We start from the raw sequence: 24,315 nt of genomic DNA on the forward strand, positions 1-24,315 counted from the left end.
TCTGCTTCCTAAATTGCGAGCAGTTCTGATGTTTATCTATAAATAATATCAAATCAAAGCATATTATAAAATTAGGAAAGAATGTATGACTTTAAAATGTGGATTGAATAATGTCTGCATGCCCTGTTGTCATTATTTCTTACTCTTTAATTCCACTTTCATCTCAAGATTACATTTGGTCTTTACTCACTGTGTGCAATACTATGGGAAATAAACTAACAAGATATTAAAGGTCTTGCACATAGCACACATTTCCTGTTAGCATCACAGTTACTTTTTTGTCACACTTTAGCCATCGCACTTCAGATGTCATGTTTTTACTATATCCTCACACTCACAATGCGAAATACCACAGGAGATCTGTTGTCTTCATAAAATATTAATGTTTCAAGAATTAATTTGATGCCTTTATGAGGCAACGAGTGTTATTGGAAGAAGGTAAATGTATAGGTTGACCTATAAAAAAGTACAGGACTGTTGGGTCAGCTCTGGCTTCTGTAGACTAATCTTATTGCTTGCAACTGTACAAGTATAGATGTGCGGTGCTTTAGGTGGAAATAAAACTATTGAATAGATATGCCATATAGAGAGGTGTTGCGGCACATTGGACCAGTAGTGCTTAATGCAGGGGAAGCAGGTTCAATTCTCAATCCCTGCCATGCTGCTGAGGAAAGGCAGAACCAAATGCCAGAAACCAACTTGTAAGTAGAAGGAAAGAAAACTAGTCAAGGAGTCTGTACTGACATGCCTGCTAATGGCTGAGCAACATTGGTGGTGCCTGGGAGCACGTTAGCTGCCCCATTATCTGATGTGCGACCCAGGAAAGAGCAGAAAATCAAGGCAGCAAAAAGATAACAAATCAGAATGAGGGGAAACCTACACTAAGAAGTAAAACGGGATAACTAAAGATATGTTTGTAGAACATTACTGAGCACTGGTTTCATTATTTATCATCTATAATGTAACTAATTAGTTCACTTGCATGTGCATTTCTGGATGAGTATTTTTGAAGTTTTGTCACGTGGCAGCCAATTTGCACACAGCAAACTCCTACAAAGAGCAATGTAATAATGACCAGATAATCTGTTTTTCTGACATTGATTGAGGGATAAATATTGGCCAGGACAGCAGGGTTGGCTTCCCTACTCCTCTTCATAATAATGCCATGGGATCTTTTAAGTCCATCTGAGAGAGCAGAGGGACCCTCAGTTTAACATCTCATTCCGAAAGACGGCCCCTCCAACAATGCAGCACTGTCTCAGTACTGCACTGGAGTGTCAGTCTTGATGTTTGTGCTCAAGTCCTAGAGTGGAACTTAAACCCACAACCTTCTGACTTAGAGGTGAGAGTGCTACCAACTGAGCCATGGCCTATGCACAGAGTTTAGCCAGAATTTAGCGGCTGATTTAAAATTATTCATAAGTACAATTATAAAGTTAACAAGAGTAAATGGACAATGGGTGAATTGAATTACCAACCACTTAGAAAATGGGTGACTGGCCATTAGAAATCTAATGAGGACCTTGTGCACCTATTTAAGAAAGGAGAGAGAGAGAAAACAGGGAGCTACAAGCCTGTAGCCTGACATCCATAGTTGGGAAAATGCTTGAATCTATTATAAAGGAATTGATAACTGGACACTTACAAAATATTGGTAGGATTAGACAGAGTCAGCATGTATTTATGAAAGGGAAATCATGTTTGACAAATCTGTTGGAGTTTTTTGAGGATGTAACTAGCAGATTAGATAAGGGGAAGCTAGTGGATAGGATGTATTTAGATTTTCAGAAGGCTTTCGATAAGGTCCTACACAAGAGGTTAGTAAGCAAAATTAGAGCACATGGGATTGGGGGTAATATACTGATGGATTGAGAATTGGTTAATGGACAATAAACAGAGACTAGGAATAAACGGATCATTCACAAGTTGACTGGCTGTGACTAGTGGGGTACTGTAAGGATCAGTGCTTGGGCCCCAGCCAGTCACAATCCATATCAATGATTTGGATGTGGAGACCAAATGTAATATTTCCAAGTTTGCTGATGACACAAACTAGGTGGGACTGTGGGTTGTGAGGAGGATGCAAAGGGGCTTCAAGAGGATTTAGACAGGCTAAGTGAGTGGGCAAGAACATGGCAGATGGAATATAATGTGGAAAAATGTAAAGCTATCCACTTTGGCAGGAAAAACAGAGATGCAGAATATTTCTTAAGTGGTGACAGATTGGGATATGTTGATGTCCAAAGGGACCTGGGTATCCTTGTTCATAAGTCACTGAAAGCTAACATGAAGGTGCAGCAAGCAATTAGGAAGGAAAATGGTAGGTTGGCCTTTATTGTGAGAGGATTTGAGTACAGGAGTAAAGAAATCTTGCCAAAATTGTATAGAACCTTGGTGAGACTGCATGTTTTCTCGAGAGTTTAGAAGAATGAGAGGTGATCGCTTTGAAGCACACAATATTCTTACAGGGCTCGACAGGGTAGATGCAGGAAATATATTTCCCCTGGCTGGAGGGTCTAGAGTCTCAGAATAAGAGTAGGCCATTTAAAACTGAGATGAGGAGGAATTTCTTCACTCAGAGGGTGGTGAATCTTTGGAATTCTCTATTCCAGAGGGCTGTGAAGGTTCAGTCATTGAATATATTCAAGACAGAGATTAATAGATTTCTAGATATTAAAGATATCAAGGGATATGGGGATAATGCAGAAAAATGAGACTAGTTGAATGATGGAGTAGGCCCACGGGGCTAAATGGCCTACTCCTGCTCCTATTTCCTATGTTCCTATTTCTCTGCCTGAGTCAAATTTTATATTATATATAATATCTATCAAATGGCGTAGTGTTCTTGATCCTTGGTATGTTAAATAAGTGCAAAATAAAAGCAAAATACTGCAGATGCTGGAAATCTGAAATAAAAACAGGAAGTGCTGGAAATACTCAATAGGTCTGGTAGTATCTGTGGAGGAAGAAACAGAGTTGATGTTTCAAGTCGGATATGACTCCACGTAAATAAGTGTTGCACAGTTATTAAAGTCTGTTAAATAAATGATAATATCCATTGCCTGTGTCACACAAGTTTTTATAACCTGCACTATGGAGAATTTTCCATATATTTTAGTGCATCTTATACAGTGGATTCTATGGTATTTCAATTACTAGTTTTTAAAAAGTACTTTCACATTTTTTAAAGGAGTGCTGTCATAAAATTTAGATTTCTTATGCTTGAGCAAGAGTCAATTTGGGAGGGGTATCTCAAAAGTGGCAATAGGTATGTGAACTCCAGTAAATGCACTTTCTGAACTGTTTCAAAGGTACATTTGTTACAGTATGTCTGCTGGTTTAGGAATGCAATTGTATAGTCTTCTCATAATTGTTAAATTATTTACCATCTAGGTTTGGAGGGTGGTAGGGCATTCTTTAATGCAGTTAAAGAAGGAGACACTGTGATCTTTGCCAGTGATGATGAACAGGATCGCATCCTTTGGGTTCAGGCAATGTATCGTGCAACTGGTCAATCCCACAAGCCTATACCTCCAACTCAAGTTCAAAAACTTAATGCCAAGGGAGGAAATGTACCCCAGCTGGATGCTCCCATCTCCCAGTTTTGTAAGTTATTAATCATATTCACTTTGAAATTGCATGTTGCATGACTGTTAGTTGTCATTCTTTTGGTAATAATACTTAATGGGCTCAAAACTAGGATATTTGTTTAAATGTTACTATAGTACAGAATGGGCTTTCCATGTCCCTCAGGTTTTTTTAGAATTTGTGTCTATACTAATATTTAAACTGAATGTTTAGGACAAGAAAATTATTTGAATGAAGTTTTTTTGGTGCTTATAGAGGAAGCATATTTTGAGGAATTGCCCCATAATCATAAATGTTATGAAGGAAATTACCTGAAGCTTTTATTGGTGTTACTCAGTTATTACATATTGTTCCATTTTATGCTTTCAAACCTGATATCCAGCTAATGCTTTGGGTCGAACTCCAACTCCTGTGATATCAACTTCTGTTGACCTTTCTTTCAGAAATCCATGCTGACAATTCTTCTTATATTCTCAGTCAATGTTTTGTTACCTCATCTTTAAGCAAAGACTCCAGTATCTTTCCTACCACTAACTAGTCTGCAGTTCCCTAGATTAATTTTACCTCCCTTCTTGAAGACAGACAATACATTTGCTGATGCCAGTCCTCTAGCACACTTTGTTCTTTTGAATTTTTATATATCGATACAAGTGCCTCTACTATTTTCTCCCTAGTTTATTTGGGTATCTGCAAGTGCAGTCTGTCTGGACTTGGAGTTTTGCCTTCCTTAAGCTCTGGTTTCCATACTACAAAAAAGATATTGAAACACTGTAGAAAGATCAGAAATGATTTACGAGGATGTTACTGGCATTGAGAGAAGGCAGTTATCAGGAAAGATTGAGCAGATTGGGTTATTTTCTTTGGAAAAGCGAAGAATAACAGTAGACCTCATAGAGGTCTTTAAAATTTTGAAGCAGCTCGAGAGGGTGGATGTGGAGAAACTCATGGGAAAGTGCATAATTGGAAGAATATATATATAAGATAGGCACAAACAGATTAATTAAAGCATGTAGGAGGACTTTCTTTACACAGAGAGTGGTTAGAATGTGGAACTTGCCACCATATGAAATGGTTGAAGCAGATAGTATTGATGCATACAAGGGGAGGTTTGATGCATACGTGAGGGAGAAAGGAATAGAGGGATATGGGGACAGGGTGGGAATGGATAATTAGACTAGGAGAAGGCTCATGTGGGTGATAAACATCAGTATAGACCAGATAGTATACGATCAGATAGTAAGGGAATCAAGAAATATGAGGATAGTGCAAGAAGGTGGAATTGGAGTAGAAGATCAGCCACGACCTTGGTGAATGGCTGAACAGACTCGAAAGGCCGAATGACCTACTCCTGATGCTAATTCTTATCTTTTTATGTTCCTCTTTATTAGCCTCTTCAGTGAAAACTGAGGCAAAGTATCTATTAAATATCTCTGCAATTTCAGTGTCATTTCCTGACATTATTCATTAGACTAGAATTTTATGATGTCAGAAGAGAGGAGTTCTATGCAAAAAAATCCAATCCGTTAACTTGTAAAGCAGAAAATGGAACAATAAAAGGCACCAATAAATAGATAGGTATCCCCTTGTATACATTTGTGTTTGGAGAACATCCTTGGAGTATACTCCCCTTGTAAATACTGTAATAGCTGTAAATGGAAAGATACTGCACCTTAATGAAAAAAAGCTGATGGCCTAGATATTGGATCACGCTAAGCTAATTTTACAAGTCAAAAATTGGCACGAAAATTTCCAATATGGCAGGTGGCATGGCTGTGCTCATTCTGCACCGAACGTACAGATTGGGCTTATTATAATATTTAAATAACGATTCTACACTTCAGCCACAACTGGAACCTCAAACAAGGTCATGGACAGCACTTCCTGTGGCTATCAAAGTCACAACAGCCTGTATCCTTTAAATAAAAGTCTCCCAGTTTGCCATTCACCACTTTTATCAGGGAGGTCCCTAAGGCGGCAGTGTGAGCTACCATTGAAACTATCGGCTGTCAACAGAGACTCCATCATGCTGGAGGACACTCTCACGTTTATACAGCTGACCACTTCTTGCATGTTGGACAGAATGGTTTCCATGCACCATGTGAAGTCCTGACACAAGTCTGAGTTCAACTGCTGTATACTGTAAGCCATTGAGCATGAGTTTACTGGCAGGCTGCCCAGTGCACCTTTCCTTGTGTATGTCCATCAGCCTTCTTCAGTAGACTGGTCTTTAAAGTCAGTATCTGAAACCTCTGCAGAGAGCTAGTATATGATCTCACCCTTTGACACCACTGGCAGCTGTGGCATCCTATCCTTTTGCTCTAGGTCCTGCAGATTGTGGCCAGTAATTCATCATTTGAAGACCATTCCTCTAATTAAAGTATGTAGGGTGCCAGTCTCTCAGCTGGCACATGCTAGAGTAAGACATTGCACCTTCAGGAAGGTTGGCATCTTGTTCCTGAAGTGACACAAGGGCCTCAACACTTTCAGCACCTGAAAGAGAGATGAGTGGCTGCTGGAGGCAGCTGAAATTTTTCATGCAGAATTTGTAGGGTGAAATAGAAGTAAGAAGGAAAATAGATAATAAGGTGTGACGAAACCTTGCGTGACATTTCCTCTGGTGTTATCACTCTCCAAAGTGGGAACGCACTGCAGGAAAGGGGTGCAGGCATGTTCAGCCTCCTCCGGTCACCGCCACCTTCCTCATATGTGTGGCCTTTTCCTGCAAGAGGTAAGGATGCATATTAGCCATTTGAGCTGTTTTGAGAATGTGCCTGTCATGGTCATATCGTTTGTATGTTGTGTGCAGGTTATTAGGTGCAGAGTGTGAGAGTAAGAGCAGAAGGAAATGGATTATGGTGCAGTGATTATAAGAGAGTGGTGGAAAATAAGGGAGGTGAGTGTTGTGAGTAGTGGGGGTGCAGGTGTGAGGAGAGAGTAATTGATGTGAGAGGTAAAACTTGACAATTCTGGTGAAGCATTTGAACTTTTACCAGTATCGCAGCCATATCCTGGAAGCTACGTCCTGGCATTGAACTCTCCAGTGACCTCTTCCTACTGGCAGCAGAGGTGTTATCTTGAGGGCTTTCTGTCCCGATGGGGGAAAGAAGGATCTCCCTCCTCCTGTGCACTGCCGTGACCAGGGTCTCCAACACTATATTAGAGAAACCGGGTGCCCTCCCAGAGCCTCTTGCAGGCTTTTCTCCACCTGCAGAATTTCTTTGCCGTCTGCAGCCAGAGTGCACTTCCCCTTTTAGAGGCATTGGCTGCCTTTAAATGGTATCAAACACACGATTTCACCCCACCTCCTGCACCCTCCCCCCCCCAATCAACAAACAGACACACAGCCAATAAGTAGCTTGGGTAGTGCTGGCTGCACGCCTTACTCATTATATTGAGCTGCCTGTGAAAATTTCCATTGTCCTTATGCCCACATGGACAGGCACAGCAACCCTCGATGCAACAATTTTCAGGCGTGATCGAATTTCTAGGCCAGTGTGCCAACAGTTTGAACTGTTGATTTCAAAATCACAAGGAAATAATATCTAACATTGCTAAAAGAAAATTAGAAAATTAATGTTGCTATTTGAAATAAGTGCAGCTACATTCCTAGGCAATATTATTAGGTTTATATGTGATATAACCTTCGGGTTTGTAAAACATTAAATTGTCCGAGATTAAAATAATAGATCCTGCTATTCATGCAAACTAACATTCCAAGTTAAAATGTGCATTTTTGGGACAAGTTTTTTTTGAAAAAAATCAACTGTTCATGTGATGTAACAGTTGGAAGGTGGACTGTGTACTTACTTACTTTACTGAAGTTTGGGTACCTGCAGTTTTTGAGGGAAATTGTACAACACAGTAATTGTTATAAATTCAAAAATAATAATACTTTTGTTGAAGTTTTGATAGTCTGATTATAGGTACAAGTATAGGAGAGATATTTTGAAAGCTGTTAGTTTTAATACACATTTAAACATTCTGCCACTGTTCAGAAGTTTAGATATTTTTAAATTGCCTTATGGGCTGAAGATGTTTATTAGCAGGTAAAATGTTTCCGTTAGTTTACAGTTTAATAGTTATCCATAACAATTTGGCTGTATGATAATATCCTGTCTGTTAACCCTTTGACTGCCATAAAGAAAGGACATGGATCATCCACAAAATTAGGTCCTATTTGCAACAAATTCACTGAGCAGTTTCATGCTCAAAACATTACTATGTAGTGAGTATTTTTGGTATGAAAGTGTGCAATGATTTATGTGGAGATATGGGCCACTTTTTTACAATATCCTTCTGATAGAATACCTAAGGGACATGCTTACACAAAAATAAATTTCAATAAATGTAGCTAACCATAGTAGTCAAAGGGTTAAAAAGGAGGCAATTCAACACACAAGCATTTGATAACCTTTGTAGACTGGGAAAGAATTTGTTGTAAAATATTTTGGAACCTGTACTTGAACTAAGATTGTACTATAATATATGCTGGTCATAGAATTTCTTGATGATGCACTGTCAGATGTTTTTCAATAACCATACAGTAATAATCCTAAAACAATCACAAATTCTCCAGTGTGAATATTATCATACAGTGGTGACACAGAATGGTCTGGCACTTGGTGTCAGTGTAAAACAAACCCACAAATTGAATAAATTCACTACAGTGAAATTAGCATTATATATTATAAGAAATATAACCAATAACTCTGAGTGACTGTGAAGCAGGATCCTAATCAAGGCTTAAGGTTTGCTGCCCTTGTTTTTGACATTATCTGAATATCTGAACTCTCTGATTTGGTCACTGTCTTGTAATTGTTCCTGTTATTCGTTATTCTCAATGTAAACCATGCCTTGGCGCCATTTACTCTGCTATGCCCCTATATGCAGTAGCTTCAGCATTAGACACTTCTTTTGTGGGGACCAGTTAGATGCTTAGTTTAAGCCTGCAATATAATTTAAGTGATTGAAATAGCAGTTGTACTTTGATGACATGGGAGTGAAAGTTATAAAAGATAGACCAAGCAAATCAGGTGAAAAATATATATAGCATGTATTAATAACGTATGTTAATTGTAACTGCAATTGCTGAGAATCTGAAACAAAAATGGAAAATGTTGGAAACACATAGCAGGTCAGCCAGATCTGTGGAGAGAACAGACAAGTTTACATTTTGGTGTAGACCCTTCTTCAGACCAAAAAATAGGAGGTGGACAGTTATATTAATGTAATCAGATAAAGGAAAAGAAATAAAAGGTGTTTATACACACAAACGAGGAGAGGAATCCAAACAGAAACATTAAGACATTAAAGAAACAAAGGATGTGTAAATACCTGAGAAACAACATGATCCCACAAACAAACACATGTTCCTCTTTTCTTTCTGGAGGGCCTGCTCTCTCCACTGCACCCTGGTTCACTCTTCCCACCACCTCTACTTCTAGTTACCCTTCTCAACACACTTTTCTTTGCAAATGCAGGCGATGTAATATCTATCCATTTGCTTCTTCCCATACAGTTATCCAATGTCCTGAACACTCTTTCCATGTGAGAAAGCAACTTATGTGTACTTGCTCTAACCTAGCATATTATATTCATTGCTAACAGTTGGTCTGCTCTGCATTGAGGAAACTGAACGGAGATTAGGTGACTGCTTTACTGAACACCTTCATTCAGTCCTCAAGTGAGATCATGAGCTTCCTATACACTGTCCTGTTAGCTGCCCCTCCTATTCCCACTGTGACCTCTGTCACTGATCTTGCATACAGTTCCTAAGAAGCTCACAACAAGCTTCAAGAACAATATTGCACCTGTCTCCTACGCATCCTGCAACCCCCTGATCTGAACAACAAAAGCAGTAACTTCACAGTTTTGCTATACCTTTATTTGAAAACTTGTTTTAATTTGACGAAGGCTGCCTATTTCCACCTCCACAATATCGCCCAACAACACCCCTGCCTCAGCTCATTGCTGCTGAAGCCCTTATCCAAGCCTTTATTACCTCGAGATTTCTCAATTAGAGTGCACTCCTGGCTGGCTTCCCACTTTCTATCCTCTGTAAACGACTTCATACAAAACTCTGCTGCCGGTGTCCTAACTCACACCAAGTCCTGTTCACCCATCACCTGCTGTGCTCACTGACATATATTGGTCCCCGGTTAAGAAACGCCTCTATTTTAAAATTCTTGTTCTTGTTTTCAGATCTCTCCATGGCCTTGCCCTCTAAAATATCTTGACTTCTCCAATTCTGGCCTCTTGAGCATCCCTGATTTTAATTGCTGCACCATTGGGCGACCATGTTTTCAGCTGCCAAGGCACTAGCCTCTGGAATTTCCTCCCCAAATCTTTCCACCTCTCCATCTCCCTTTCCTCCTTTAAGTCGCACGTTAAAACCTACCTCTGACCAAGCTGTTGGTCATCTGCCCTAATATTTAATTGTGTGGCTCGCTGTCAAGTTTTGTTTGATAACTCTCCTGTGAAGTACCTTGGGCATACAAGAATGTTAAAGGCGATATATAAATCCAAGTTGTTCTTGTTGATATCTGACCCCAGGTTTTCTGTCTCTCACATTTCTCAGGCTGTTCCTTAGCTATTTACCTTTGTTTATATAATTTCTGTCTTACTTGACTGTGATGACTATTCAGTTATTCCTCTCTCTGTGTTTGTTTTACATATATATATACTTTTTATTGTATTAATCTGCGTATATCCATCTTATTTTTCAGTTCTGAAGAAGCATCTGCACCAAAAAGTAAACATATCCGTTCTCTTCACAGATGCTAACTGTCTTGCAGTGTGTTTCCAGTGTTTTTTGTTTTTGTTATAAGTAGTGTATGTTGGATTCAAGTATTTTTTGTACATTATTACCTGGAGTATGTAGGTCCTAGAATCCTTTGCACAATTTCTGCTTTGCCAATTGTAACTCTGACTTTACCTGCCCTGTTGGACCATATGGCCCATGGCACACACGCACATGAGAGTAAATAGTGCTGCTGTGTTTTGATCTTAACAGTGGATTTTCATGAAATGTGTTTAAATGCCCTTTCAACGGAGCAGCAAACACATAATTATACTTACTATTCTATATATAAATAAAAGATTTAAAACAGTAACCTAAATGAAAAAACTCATGGTGAAAGTGCATCTTCAAAGATCAAAAAGCAATTACTGTACATAACCCTCATCAAAACTGAACATTATGTTTTGTGTTAGACTCTGTGTGACCTTTTCTAATACATATTCAGCCAGCTGTCTACTTTTCCTGTTTATTTAATGATAATTAAATTCCTGCATGTAGGCATATTTCACCTTAAAGAAATCTGTTTCAAATGACATCTGTTGTGTTACTAACATACAGATATATAGTGCAGTTGAAGGGTTTCATGCTGCCAATTAGTCATATTTAATGAAACAAGAAAAAGTTGTATCATTTCAAAAATATTTTACATTGAGTTTTGTTTGCTACTCTTCATAGTTTATCAAAGGTTTCCGTGTTGATTTCTGGCCTCCTTTACAGCATACTGTATGTAATAGACCGTCCATACTCATTGATAGACATACAGTAATTTTTTTTAAATCCTGTATTTTGCATAATTTTTGAATTCGGTTTTGGCCAATTCTATGGCAGTTCCACAACAGTAGAAATTATGTTGAGCAATTAGTCGCTGACAAACTGGAGCATTTTCTATGTTTTACATATTATGTATGAAAATTTAATCTGTATGATATAAAATTTCTTCGTGATTTTAACCACAAGAGAAGTGTTTTGCTAGATGTTCTGTTGTCTTTTTGTTTTATTTTTCTTTGCTTGAACCCTAGTACTTTGAATGACACTACCTGCTGCTAGGTTAGGGCTCCTTTCTGCTTTCCTAAGCCTTGTTGCTAGTCTTTATGTTGTTCTGGTTTGTTCCTTCTTACCCTGCTAACTTCTAGCTGGACTAAAGGGTAAGTGCTTCCCTGTAGCTGGCACAGGTCAGATAATCAGCACTGATTATCTATCAAATGAAATGTGTTTTTTCTTCTCAAATCTATCATGTTTAGAATTCTGTAGTTTAATACTCATATTTCCTGAATTTAGGTTTGACATGAAAGCTTCCATACTGCAAATCCAGATGCATGCGGTATTTGCATAATTGCCGTCTCTCTGGCTTTTATATTGTAGTCAAATGCTCCTCTTAGTAAGACTTAGATATTTCTTAACATTTTCTAACCTCCATGCAATGTAAACATGAATTAACATCACAAAAAAGATGTTAGTAATATATTTGTTCAATTATCTCTACAGCTAATTGACTGTGTAATGCTTGAAAACAGATTGTCTTGCACAATGATATCATAATGCCTGTTTCTTCGCAGCAATGATTAGCACCACTGTGGTAATTATAGTCTACTGCCAGGATAAGCACAAATAAACTCCACATTTATATACCAGCTCCGGTTTACTGTATTCTTTCCATACTTATTGAACAACATGTGTTGTATCACATGAATGTTAGTATGTAAAGTGTTACAATGCATGTGGAAACAGAGGTATTATGACATTGCTACAAAATTAGCTTTCGATAAGCATTATACTGAAATGAATGTATTTAAATATATTAATAATACCAATGTTCTTGAATGAGCAGTTGTCATTCAAAAATATAATATAGTTCAGTTCCTATTAGATCATTAATTTTATCCAAGAACAAGCTTGAAATATGATTTCCCATTTAGAACTTATATTAAAAATGGATTGGGGCATCCAAAAAGATTGGTGTTAAAAAGGACATTATTTTGTTAAAATCCACTCTAATGGACTCCAATTACTTTACTGATGTCTATTACAGCGTTTTTACTAAAGCTATGACCTCAAACCTCAAGAGATTTCAGTTTTGGAAGTTACTGCATGGAGTTTAGTTAATGCAGGTTATGCTCATAGGAGACAATAGAAAAGGTTTTGGGAGTTGGCAAATATGTATTTGGAGTATTCCGAATGCAAAACCGAGGAGTAGGTGATATCATCCCTCCTTATCATGAAAAATACTCCTGTTTACTCATAGACTTACCGTTGGATAACAGGCAGAAAATTCCAGCATTTAAGACAGATCTTATTTGTTTCTGTTTGATGCCTGACAAATATTCTGTATTTGTTTTTCTTTTGCTGTAGTGCATTTTTGGTGGAAATACAGGGTAATTGTGAAACTCTGAATGGTGCATCAGACTCCCACATAATGAAAAATACAAAGCAGTATCCATGTATTTGCACCAAACTTTGTTGCTATCCTATTAGATTGGTTTGGTAGTTTTGTATGCTTTAAATGCTACATATTTTATCATCAATACACTGCTGTAATTTTTTAGTATTTTCAAATTGCAATCGCTACATTTGAGGAATGCAGTACCACAATCTAGTGAATTTAATCAATTCACTTAATGTGCATGTTTTTTTCTTAACTGCAGTACACTATAAGCCACTTACTTTCAAGATACCAATCAAATGCATGAGTGACTAATTTAGAATTTTACAAATTCATATAATTCAATTTTTATTGATATTTGTGAATTAAGGAAGGATCTCAAATAAGTTTTACTCAAAATATAGACCAATATTAAATAAACAGTCAGTGCCCTGTTTGTGACTAACTTCGAAAACTGCTGGCTCTCTGACCTGCATCACATTTTAAAAATATTTGTCATTGCTTATTTAAAGCAAAGTGCTTGTAGATTCTTAAAGGATCAAACTAAAAAGATATAATTAGCATTTTCTGGGCCACTAGGAAATGATGGTGTCCTGCAGTATACCCGTCATGTTCTTGTTATGTGCCTTTATCAGAATGCTGGGATGTGACAAGGAGAATGTCATCCAGGCCAACAAAATAGATATTGTATTTTAATAAGGAAACAACAGAAATATGCCATCGTATTTGTGTTTAATTTTTTTTGATTTGTTTGATGAATTTATAAATCTCTAACTATGCTGGTGAAAGTAAAAAGGTACGTATCTTTGATATTAACATTTTAAAATGCTGAAATTAATGTAGATCAGTTTCTCATTAGAGCTTCAGTCCCCACAGAACATTCTCGCAGCTAGTATCTGAAAATGGATAGCTGCCATCAATCATTGTCATTTCTTCTTTTCACTTCTCCAGCTGAGGTTGACTAGTGTCATTGTTTGTTATTGTCCAAAACAGATCTTCATTCTTTTAATGTCAAAGAGATATGACATGTGCGCATTTACCAGAGGACTGTGATAGAAAGTCACCTTTTTCACGTCTGACATCTCATTGTGAACTTTCTGCAGGAAATGTTAATGACTTTGTACGCCAGTATTAATTGTATCTGTGCTGATAAGTTAAAAAGCACTGCAGTGGAGAATTCACTACACATTATTATCTTACATTAGGAAGCTTAATCATTATTCAAATAATGTATAATTTAAAGCCTTCAGATATTGCCACATCCTCTGCAACAGCCAGTGGCTTCCAGGTTGAATTTTTGAAAATGCAAATGTATTATGATCATGTTGTTTCATAAATTTTCAACCTTTAATTCAGAGATCATTCTTCTTGTTTTTAGGGATATATAATTATCAGTGTGATACATTAGATGAGTGGAAAGGATGCTGTCCCATATTGGAGCAACACAGTTAACTTATTGCAGTTTAAAAGATTCTAATTAATTTAAAGAACTCCGTTAAAGTGCAATGATTGTGAAATCTGCCATTATGTAGCCTATGTAGCGATTCTGAGTGAAGTACATGAGGAATTCTAGTATAGCTTGATATTAACTGGTAATTGATGGTGTTTTACAAACATCATCATTTGTAATCTTTATATATAAAATATAATATATAGACACACATGTTTTATATATTGTATATATAATTATAAAACAAATTAAATTTAGACATAATAACAATTCACAGTGCCCCAAAAAATGAACAGATAAGCATTCTAGCAGAGCCACCACACAGATGCAGGCCTGTTTGAGTTTGGGGATTATTTCCAGTATTATTAAAAGAATGGAATGTGGATAATTATAGTAAATATATTTATTGCAGTAATTCACATTCTAAATTTATCTCTTAGAATTAGTGATTTTGTTCATCTTTAAAATGTATCAAACGGTTAATATTAATGATTTTTGAATTTAAAATGCTGAGCATCATTATAGATGTTGGTGCTATGATTCTGCAGGAAATGTTAATGCTGAAAGTTATTTGCTGATTGTTTCCTGTAGATACATAAGCTGTTGCCTCTTTTTATAAATCTTATATTCTGAAGTCAGACTTGCTCCTCAGGACTGAAGTAATATTTCTGCATCAAAATAAAGAACACATGAATATAAATGATTTATTCAGAGATTTATATAAATTAACAAATTATTTACTGTTTCATACATTTTCTAATCTTGCTCAATATTAAATTAGCTATAGATTATTTACCAAAAATAATCTTCACAAATCTTATAGATGCATATTCAGATTTTGAAAGCTGTAAAAGGGAACGTAGCACTCAAAGGATTCATCTTTTCTGAGGTATACTAATAGTACCCATGATCCAGAGAAGTCATACTGTATCACTGGATTAAAATATCAGCTGTAAAATTCTATCTGAATCCAATCAATAGCAAACTTCACTCACATGATTCTATGTCTGATGCGGTAATACATATGAAACTGTACCATTCTTGCTTCTTCTTTGACTGGCACAGAAAGGCTGTGTTTAGTGTGCATGAAAAATCCAGCAATCAAAAATGGAAGGAGAATTTTTTTTTTTTTAAAGAGTGTCTAATTCCCTTGCAATACTAGCTGTGGCTTTATGTGGAATATTAATGGGTCTGTGTCTTTAACAGTAATGTTGTGGTGTAAGCCCGCAGCATTATTGTCCACATTAAGCCAGCAGAGGTTTTTTTTAGTAAAAGCAGCAGTTTGGATTAAACTTCCATATTTATGTGCTCACTCATCACTTAGGTATTTAAATTGCTGGATTGCCTTTGTTATGGTGCTTCTTTATTATCACTTTATTAAAATTATCTTTAACTATCTCTCTATTTTTAAAATGTTAATTTTGCGATATTCTTCCAGTTTTGGATTTAAAATGCTTGCAACAGTTCATTTTTATGTCATTATGAATAGGTAAAGAAACTAAATTGTTAATTTTAAATGCCAATTTTATTCAAAAACATCTGAATGAGAAATAATTAAGTGGAAATATTATAAATGATGGTCTTCAGGACATTGAAAATTAGTTTCATTTAAACAATTGCATGTAACTGATGAATGTTACTTTTTTCTTGATGGGGTATTTGAACCTCTATGGAATAACACTTAAAAACCTTTTTTACAGTTTTCCATTAAAATTTACTAAATAGGATCCAAGCACGAAATGAGAAGAATATAAATCCAATGCCTGCAGTAATACTTCTTGTATTGCATTTTGTTCTTTTAAATTTGCAAACTTAGCACATTTCAAACCCCATTGTTTTATTTATTTTACCTGTGTAATGAAACATTGCTTCATGATGAATTGATTTTCCCTGAACAGAATACTAGTCTTAACCATTAATAACACTCATCAAAACTCACTTGTCTTATGTTTCGCACTAAAGCATCACTACCTTGGAAAAGCAAGTGGATAATCTTGTGGCCTGTATGTAAGCTAAAAGCTAGGGATGTACCAGACAGTGGTAAGAAGGAGAAGGATTTAAAAGAAAAAATCTTGCATTGCATTTGGAGAAAAGCCCATATAATGGGAAACTGACTGTATTGACGGTGAAATCTGTCTTTAATTTGACTGACAGGTACAAGAAAATAGTAGTGACTAGGGTGCATCTGACCACACCCAGGATGGCTTCTGTTTTTGTTTCTTTGGCTGATTATAGTATTTTAGCTATGCATGTTGTGATTAATTAGTTAGTCCCTAGGTGGTTGTGTCTACAGGCTTCAGTTTGAAAAGAAACCATGAATGCTCCTACTTCATTAATTCATAGCAAATAGCAGAATATAACCTTGCTGTGCCAGTCCTTTCTGTCTTTTTGTTTAGTAGCACAGATATAGTGTCAGACTGTTTTCCATCATGAATCCATTTTATTCTGCAATGAAGTATTGTGAATAATTTCATTGCATATATTAACCATCTATGATTTTACATACCCTAACTCATTTGAGTTGTAAAGATGACAATGATCTCTTGGTTTATTGATGCCATTAACTCGATATAAACAATAAATTTTGCGCATTAAAAATGTAATCTGTATGTATTTAAAATGATTTCACTTGATATCATTACTTCCTTCTGTCAATTGTATTGTTACTTCACGCCTGTTTTGTCCCTCCTTCATACAAGTTAGTCCCCATAAACGTACTAACAAATTTGATCAGGTATATGGAATAGACCGGCACAGATGTTGTTAGTGCAGCTCCTCAGTCAATCCACCAGGAGGTGCACTTGAGCAAAAACATCAACATTCAGGTATCTCAGCCTGGACTGGAAGATTTCTCTTACATCCCCTACACTACCCCCTTCACGATGCTTGACATCAACGTTATTGATATGTCCATGTCTTGCCAGTTTATTTGGGAATTTTATATAATTCGAAATAATTAATTTTGAAAGTGCAAATAAGAAACAAAAATATGATACCCTATTTAAACATTCACTAATATTGTTTGAAATCCTGTTTCAGTACAGTTTCCCAAGACAGGACTGGTCCATATTATGGTTCTAATCTTAGTTTTACACCAGCTCATTAGTTTTAAGATGGATTCTATTGTAAAACAATTGTGATCCCAGTTTTGTGATATACAGTATGTACTCTTTCAAATAAAATATTCTCACTTAAATTCTCAATTAAAATTCAATACAAAACTGGTATGACTAAAATGGACCAACATTGGAAACCATCAGTTTTATTAATTTTTCCGGTACCTAATGGCAAAACAATCATTAAATAAAATCTGAATTAGAATTGCATTCTGTGGAATGGCAGAATCTATTGTGAAAATATCATACAGTAAAATATGGTAATTAGTTATCAGTACACTTAGTATGGTGCTTGGCTAGATATAGTTGTTTGTGCAGTTTGCAATTTATTTTACATTTATGTTGTACTGGAATTGAATATTCCAGATACATCTGTTGCATGAAAAGTTTTTAGAAAGCAAAAAATGAGAGATGAATCAAGCCTGGGTAGTTGGGGGGGGGGGGGGGGATAAATAATCCTAAAGAGCTTGCCTGCTCAGTTTGCTTGCTCAATTGACATCTTTGAAGTCTTTCCTTAAGTATACTTTTTTCTGTATATGTGCCTGGTAAACAGATGCAGACAGAGCGCAGAAACATGGGATGGATGAATTTATCTCTGCCAATCCTTGTACGTTTGATCACGCTACACTCTTTGAAACGCTACAAAGGCTGACTCTGGACCACAGACTTAATGATTCCTACTCTTGTTTGGCAAGTATATTGCTCATGTAAAAAATGATAACGCTTTTGAAAACGATGGGAAAGTTATTTGAGCTGACAAATTTTCGTTTTATTTTAAATAGACATAAAGGACCAAAATGTATACACTGAAGTGGAACAACTGAAATTATATGTATCAACTTACTGGCAGCACAAATGTACTCAGTTACTCTTTAGGAGATTTCAGTTCTGTTTCGTGAAACTGTAGCCATTCATTTTTGTTGTAAATCTCTTAGTTTAAATTAGGCTTGAATTTTCCTTCTTTATCCCACACAGGTTGGGAAGGATAGTGGTGGAAATAGAGTGCAAAATCAGGCACATGCCACCGCCTCTCCACCCGGATTTCAAATCTCTTCCTCACCCCTGCCGGGACAGCCATGAGCCGCTCTTCCCTGCCTGCTACATGCAAAAACCAGCAGGGAGGCAGGACCCACGTTGCCAGCTCATGTACTTCCCATCCACCACTTGTACCACAGTTCCCCAGGACCAGCAGGTAAAGCCTGGGGCACTCCAGGCTAGCGGCTGGAAGGCCTAGATGTCTCCTGATTGAGGGAGGTGCCTAGTAATGCTGCCTCTCTCCCTCTGTTTTTCTCTGATTTCTCACTAGCTAAAAACCTCTGGCTTGGCAATGAACTTTAGTAGACAATTTGCTGCAGTCTTCAGGGTACTTCTGTCAATTTAACAAGACCTGACCCCCTCCACCTCTCAGTTCCTGCAGTGGCAGTCTGCCATGAATGCATAATGACCCTGACACAGGAAACTGCACTGGGAGCGGGTGGAAGTCCTGCTATGTCACTGTAGGGAGTGAAGTTAAAGAAGTTCCAACCCTATATCTTTGCTTAAATCATGATCATATATTATTATAAAGTAGCAAATTATTTCTTAAGAAATCATAGAATCATGGAATGGGTACAGCAAAGAAGGAGGTCTTTTGGCCCGTCGTGTCTGTGTTGGCTCTTTGCAAGAGCAACTCAACTAGTCCCACTACCCCTGCCTTTTCCCCGTAGCCCTGAAAATATTTTCTCTTCAGATAATTACCCAATTCCCTTTTGAAAGCCACAATTGGATCTGCCTCCACCACACTCAGGCAGTGCATTCCAGATCTTAAATATCCATTGTGTAAAAAATTTTCCCTCCTGTTGCTTTTGATTTTTTTGCCAAGCACCTTAAATCAGTGTTCTCTAGTTCTTGACCCTTCTGCCCATGAGAACAGTTTCTCCCTATCTATTCTGCCAGACCCCTCATGATTTTGAACACCTGTACAAAATCGCCTCTCAACCTTCTCTAAGGAGAACAGCCCCAGCTTCTCCAATCTATCCATGAAACTGAAGTCCCTCATCCCTGGAATCATTCTCATGAATCTATTCTGTGGCCTCTCTAATGCCTTCACATCCTTCCTAAAGTGTGATGCCCACATTTGGATGCAATACTCCATTTAAGGTCGAACCTGTGTTTTATAAAGGTTCACCATAACTTCCTTGCTTTTTGTACTCTATGCCTCTACAAACCCCAGGATCCCATATGCCTTTTTAACCACTTTCTCAAGCTGCCCTGCCACTTTCAATAATTTGTGCACATATATCCCCAGGTGCCCCTGCTCTTGCACTCCCTTTAGAATTGTATCCTTTATTTTATATTGCCTTTTCTCGTTCTTCCTACCAAAATGTATCACTTCACACTTCTTTGCATTAAATTTCAACTGCCACATGTCTGCACGTTCCACTAGTCTGTCTATGTCCTCTTGAAGTCTATCACTATCCTCCTTACAGTTCACAATACTTCCAAGTTTTGTGTCATCTGAAAATTTTGAAATTGTCCCTGCACTTGCAAGTCTATGGGCAGGATCTTTAGCCCCTGATGGGGGTGAGCTCAGAGGCAGTGGGTACGAAAATTTGAGCCTTTGGCCAGCGTGCCAGTTTGTCAGCGCCATCCCGCCCCCGAGCCATTTTCCAGGAGGTGAGATGTTAGACAGCAGGGCTCTTGAAAGGCTGCTAATCAAAGGCTGACTGGAATTTTCCTGTGAGCCTCTGGGCCCCTCGAGGCACTGGGGACTGGGTCAGCTCCCTAGAGGCAGCCTTCTGGCAGCAAACCGGGAGTCTAGTGCTCCAGGCCGTCTTTGAGGCCCTCCCCACCAGCCTGGCTTCAGCTGCAGCTGTAGGTCGCCCTGTGCATGGGTTCCCCCTCCACAATGGTTGCCCGGCTGCTGAGTCTATTTTTTATTTTAAAGTTTAACAAGTTGGAGAAAGAGCGTCACCATCTTGAGGTGTCCTCCCTCTCTCTTACCTGAAAAGGCAGCCTGCTGCTTCTTCAGTGCTGGAGGACCTCCTATCCTTCTATTGGCACTCCAGCTTTGAGAGTCCACTCACTGTCCTTAATTGGATAGTGAGCCAACCCTATGACCATTAACTGGCCAATTCGGGAAAAAACACTGCCGGGTGACAGCTCCTCACAGAGGGCTGAATTTTATGGGCCCCCCAGGGACGGGTTCATAGGCGGGGGGGGGGGCATAGAATTGCGACGAGAGGTGAGGGGCAGATGGCCTGTCACCTCCCCATCGCAATATGATTTTGTCAAGGGCAGGATAGGCTGAAGATAGCCTTCACACCCAGAGGCCACTTGAGGCCCTTAAGTGGCCTATTACTAGCCTCTTCCTGTTGCTGCTGGGATTTAACCAGCAACAGGGAGTGGCCTCTGTCACATTGGGAAGTTTCCCAGTAAAACAAGGCAATTTCCCTGAGGGCTTGGGGGAAGGCCTCGTCCTTGGGCAATCTATGGCCCACAGAGGGCCCCCGCCAGAAAAAACTCAACCTATGTTAACACCCCTCCCCCTAAACGCCCACCCTCACCGGGGCCTGCCTGCCTGGCACCGGCAACCCCGCCTCACTCACCTTGGGTCCAGACCACACCACCGGGCCTAGGTCTGAGGCCTCTGCAGTACCAGCAGTGGCCACCACTCTCGGTGGCGCTGCCGATACTACTGAGCTGCTGGCCCTCTGATTGGCCGGCAGCTCTTGGCGGCAGGATCTCCATTTTTAAAGGGACAAGGATCCCAGCACTGGGCATTTAAGTGCCTGAGCGCCTGTAGATTGTGCCAGGAGGGGGCTCTGAAAAGCCAAGGCAGGGTTCCTCTCACCTTTTCGCCCCGCTGGCGTGACAAAATCCAGCCCACTTTGTGGGGTTTGACCCCACCCCCCCAATTTGCTTCTAACCTTGGGGTCCTGACACAAAGGACAAAGTCCTGCCCCAAGTCATTAATATTGATCAAGAAAAGCAATGGCCCTAATACAAACCCTGGGGAACCCCACTATATACCTTCCTCCAGTCCAAAAAAACAACTGTTCAGCACTACTCTCTCCTGTCACTCAGCCAACTTCATATCCATGCTGATACTGTCTTTTTTATTCCACAGGCTTCAAATTTGCTGGTAAGCCTGTTATGTGGCACTTCAAATGCCTTTTTTAAGTCCATGTACACCATATCAATTGCATTACCCTCATCAACCATCTCTGTTACCTCATCAAAAAACTCAATCAAATCAGTCAAACATTATTTGTCCTCACCAAATCCATGCTGGCTTCCTTAATTAATTCACATTTGTCCAAGTGACTGTTAATTTTGTCCCGGATTATCAAGCTGAATTTTACCGGCCCCTTGACGCTGCGGGTGGTGGCGCGGGGGCCAGTAAAATTCTGCGGAGAGAGGCCCACCTTGACCCGCGATGTCGAGAAGGTCCCACCACATATTACCGGTGGCGAGGAGACCTCGGTGCTGCCCATCGCCCGCCGGCCGCCTGGCGGCAGGCCCTTCATATATATATGCAAATTGTACCAAATGAGATGCAAATAAACTTACCCGTAGGTGGCGGCGGTCCCATGCCAATATTTCGTCCTTTGCGTGCCTTCAGAACTCTGCATGGAGTTCCGAGGCGAGAACCTGGTTGGGAGGAGGGAGGAATAAAATTTTCAGGGCAGGAGTGGGGAAATCAATTTTTATTGGATGTGGGGATGGTGGGAATGGGGTTATAGGCCAAATGTTAGAAGGTTGGGGCGTAAAGTTCAGGTAGGGAAAAATGTATGTTTTTGTTATTTTGGGGAATTGAAATGACCATTGGGGTGTTGGGGAAGGGCCTGCATATCTTTATTACCTGTTTAATAAAAATGCTGATTATTTTGCCTTTAAAAATTAAAACTTTATCTCAGGGGTTAAAGCCCTTTAAAAATGGCGCCTGCGCGGTGGCGCCGGATGGCGTTGCCATGGACATGGCAGTCACCCTCTCTACGTCATCGGGGGCAGCCGCTCCGCCCCCTCTATTTAAATGAGCCCCCGCGCGTAATATCGTATTGGGCTTCTTGGCGGCACTTCCGTGTCGGAAGGCCACCAAGTTGAAAATGCACTGCCGTGGAGTGCAGGACACGATTAAAATTCAGCCTATCATTTCTAAAAGATTCCCCACCACTGAGGTTAAACTGACTGGCCCATAGTTTCTGGGTTTATCCTTACACCCTCTTTTGAACAAGGTTGCAACATTTGCAATTCTTCAGTCCTCTGGCACCACCCCTGTGTCTAAGGAGGATTGGAAGATTATGGACAGTACCTGCTCAATTTCCACCCTTACTTCCCTCAGTATCCTTGGATGCATCTGATCCGATCCTGGAATTTACCAATTTTAAGTACAGCCAGCCTTTCTAATACCTCCTCTTTATCAATTTCTAGTCCATCCAGTGTCTCAACTACCTCCTTTTCCACTATGACTTTGGAAGCATCTTTTTCCTTGGTAAAGACAGGTACAAAGTATTAATTTAATACCTCAGCCATGCCCTCTACCTCCATGTGTAAATCCCTTTTTTTGGTCTCTAATCAGCCCAACTCCTCCTTTTACTACCCTTTTACTATTTATATGCCTATAGAAGACTTTTAAATTCCCTTTTATGTTGGCTGCCAGTCTCTTCTCGTTCACTCACTTTGCTGCTTTTATTCCTTTTTTTACTTCCCCTCTGAACTTTTCATATTCAGGCTGGTTCTCTCTTGTATTATCAACCTGACATCTGTCATCTACACCCTTTTCCTACTTCATCTTACTCTCTATCTCTTTCATCATCCAGGGAGCTCTGGCTTTGTTTATCCTAGCATTCCCCCTCGTGGGAATGTACCTCGACTCTACCTGAACTATTTCCTCTTTAAAGGTAACCCATTGTTGAATCACAGTTTTGCCTGCCAATTTTTGATTCAAGTTGACCTGGGCCAGATCTGTTCTCACACCATTGAAACTGGCCCTCCTCATTTAATTACTTTTACTTTGGATTGCTCCTTATCCTTTTCTATAGCTGATCTAAACCTTAGGATACTATGATCACTGTCCCCTAAAAGTTCCCCGATTAACACTTCATCCAGTTGTCCCATCTCATTCCCCAGAACCAGATCCAGCAATGCCTCCTTCCTCATTTAGAAAACATACTCATTTAGAAAATTCTCCTGGACATAATTTAGAAACTCTTCCCCCTCTATGCCCTTTGTGTTTTAAAGTTTAATGCGTAAACTGATGTTCTAAATGGTTCTCTCTCCTCCGGTACTGTCCCCCTCCCTTTTAGAACTGAAGTCATCAGCCCCTCCTCTAAAAAAAAACCATCCTTGCATCCTCTGTTCTTGCAAACTACTGCCCATCTCCAACTCCCTTTCATCTCTTAAAGTCCTTAAACATGTTGCATCCCAAACCTGTGCCATTCTTCTTGTGACTCCGCCCACAGCACCTAAACACCCCTAAATGAACAACGAAAAGCTGTGACTGTGACCGTAAAGTATTATTCCTCTTTGATCAATTTGAAGCCTCTGACATGATCAGCCACACACTTTCTTCCAATGCCTATCCTCTGTTATCCAGTTCAGTGGGACTGCAGTTTTTTTTTATTCATTCACCGGATGTGAATGTCATTGGCAAAGCCAGCATTCAGCACCCATCCCTAATTGCCCTTGTCAACCTGATGGTGAGCCGCTGCCTTGTGAACTGAGTGGTATGCTAGGCCATTTCAGAGGGCAAGTTAAGAGTGAACCTCTTTGCTGTGGATCTGGATTCACACATCGGCCAGAATGGGTAAGGACATCAGATTTCCTTCCTAAAAGAACATTAGTGAACAAGATGGATTTTTACCACAATCTGGCAGTTTCATCATCACCATTACTGATGTTAGCTTTTTATTCCAGATTTATTTAATTAATTGAATTTAATTTCACCAGCTGCTGTGGTGGGATTTGAACTCATGTCTCCAGATCCTTAGTCCACAGGTCT

At 39.1% G+C, this 24,315-nt stretch overlaps 1 protein-coding gene across 5 annotated transcripts in view; it reads left to right on the forward strand.

The window, feature by feature from the left end:
* cadpsa (Ca2+-dependent activator protein for secretion a) overlaps window positions 1–24,315 on the forward strand; it is a 593,453-nt gene that overhangs the window by 383,961 nt on the left and 185,177 nt on the right. For all 5 annotated transcript variants that reach the window (XM_068051590.1, XM_068051591.1, XM_068051593.1 and 2 more), the window contains exons 11-12: window positions 3,394–3,606; window positions 17,887–18,023. In XM_068051590.1, coding sequence (XP_067907691.1) covers window positions 3,394–3,606; window positions 17,887–18,023 — 350 coding nt within the window. The remainder of the gene's footprint in view (window positions 1–3,393; window positions 3,607–17,886; window positions 18,024–24,315) is intronic.

Source organism: Heterodontus francisci, chromosome 19 (genome assembly GCF_036365525.1).
Source record: "Heterodontus francisci isolate sHetFra1 chromosome 19, sHetFra1.hap1, whole genome shotgun sequence".
NCBI lineage: Eukaryota > Metazoa > Chordata > Chondrichthyes > Heterodontiformes > Heterodontidae > Heterodontus > Heterodontus francisci.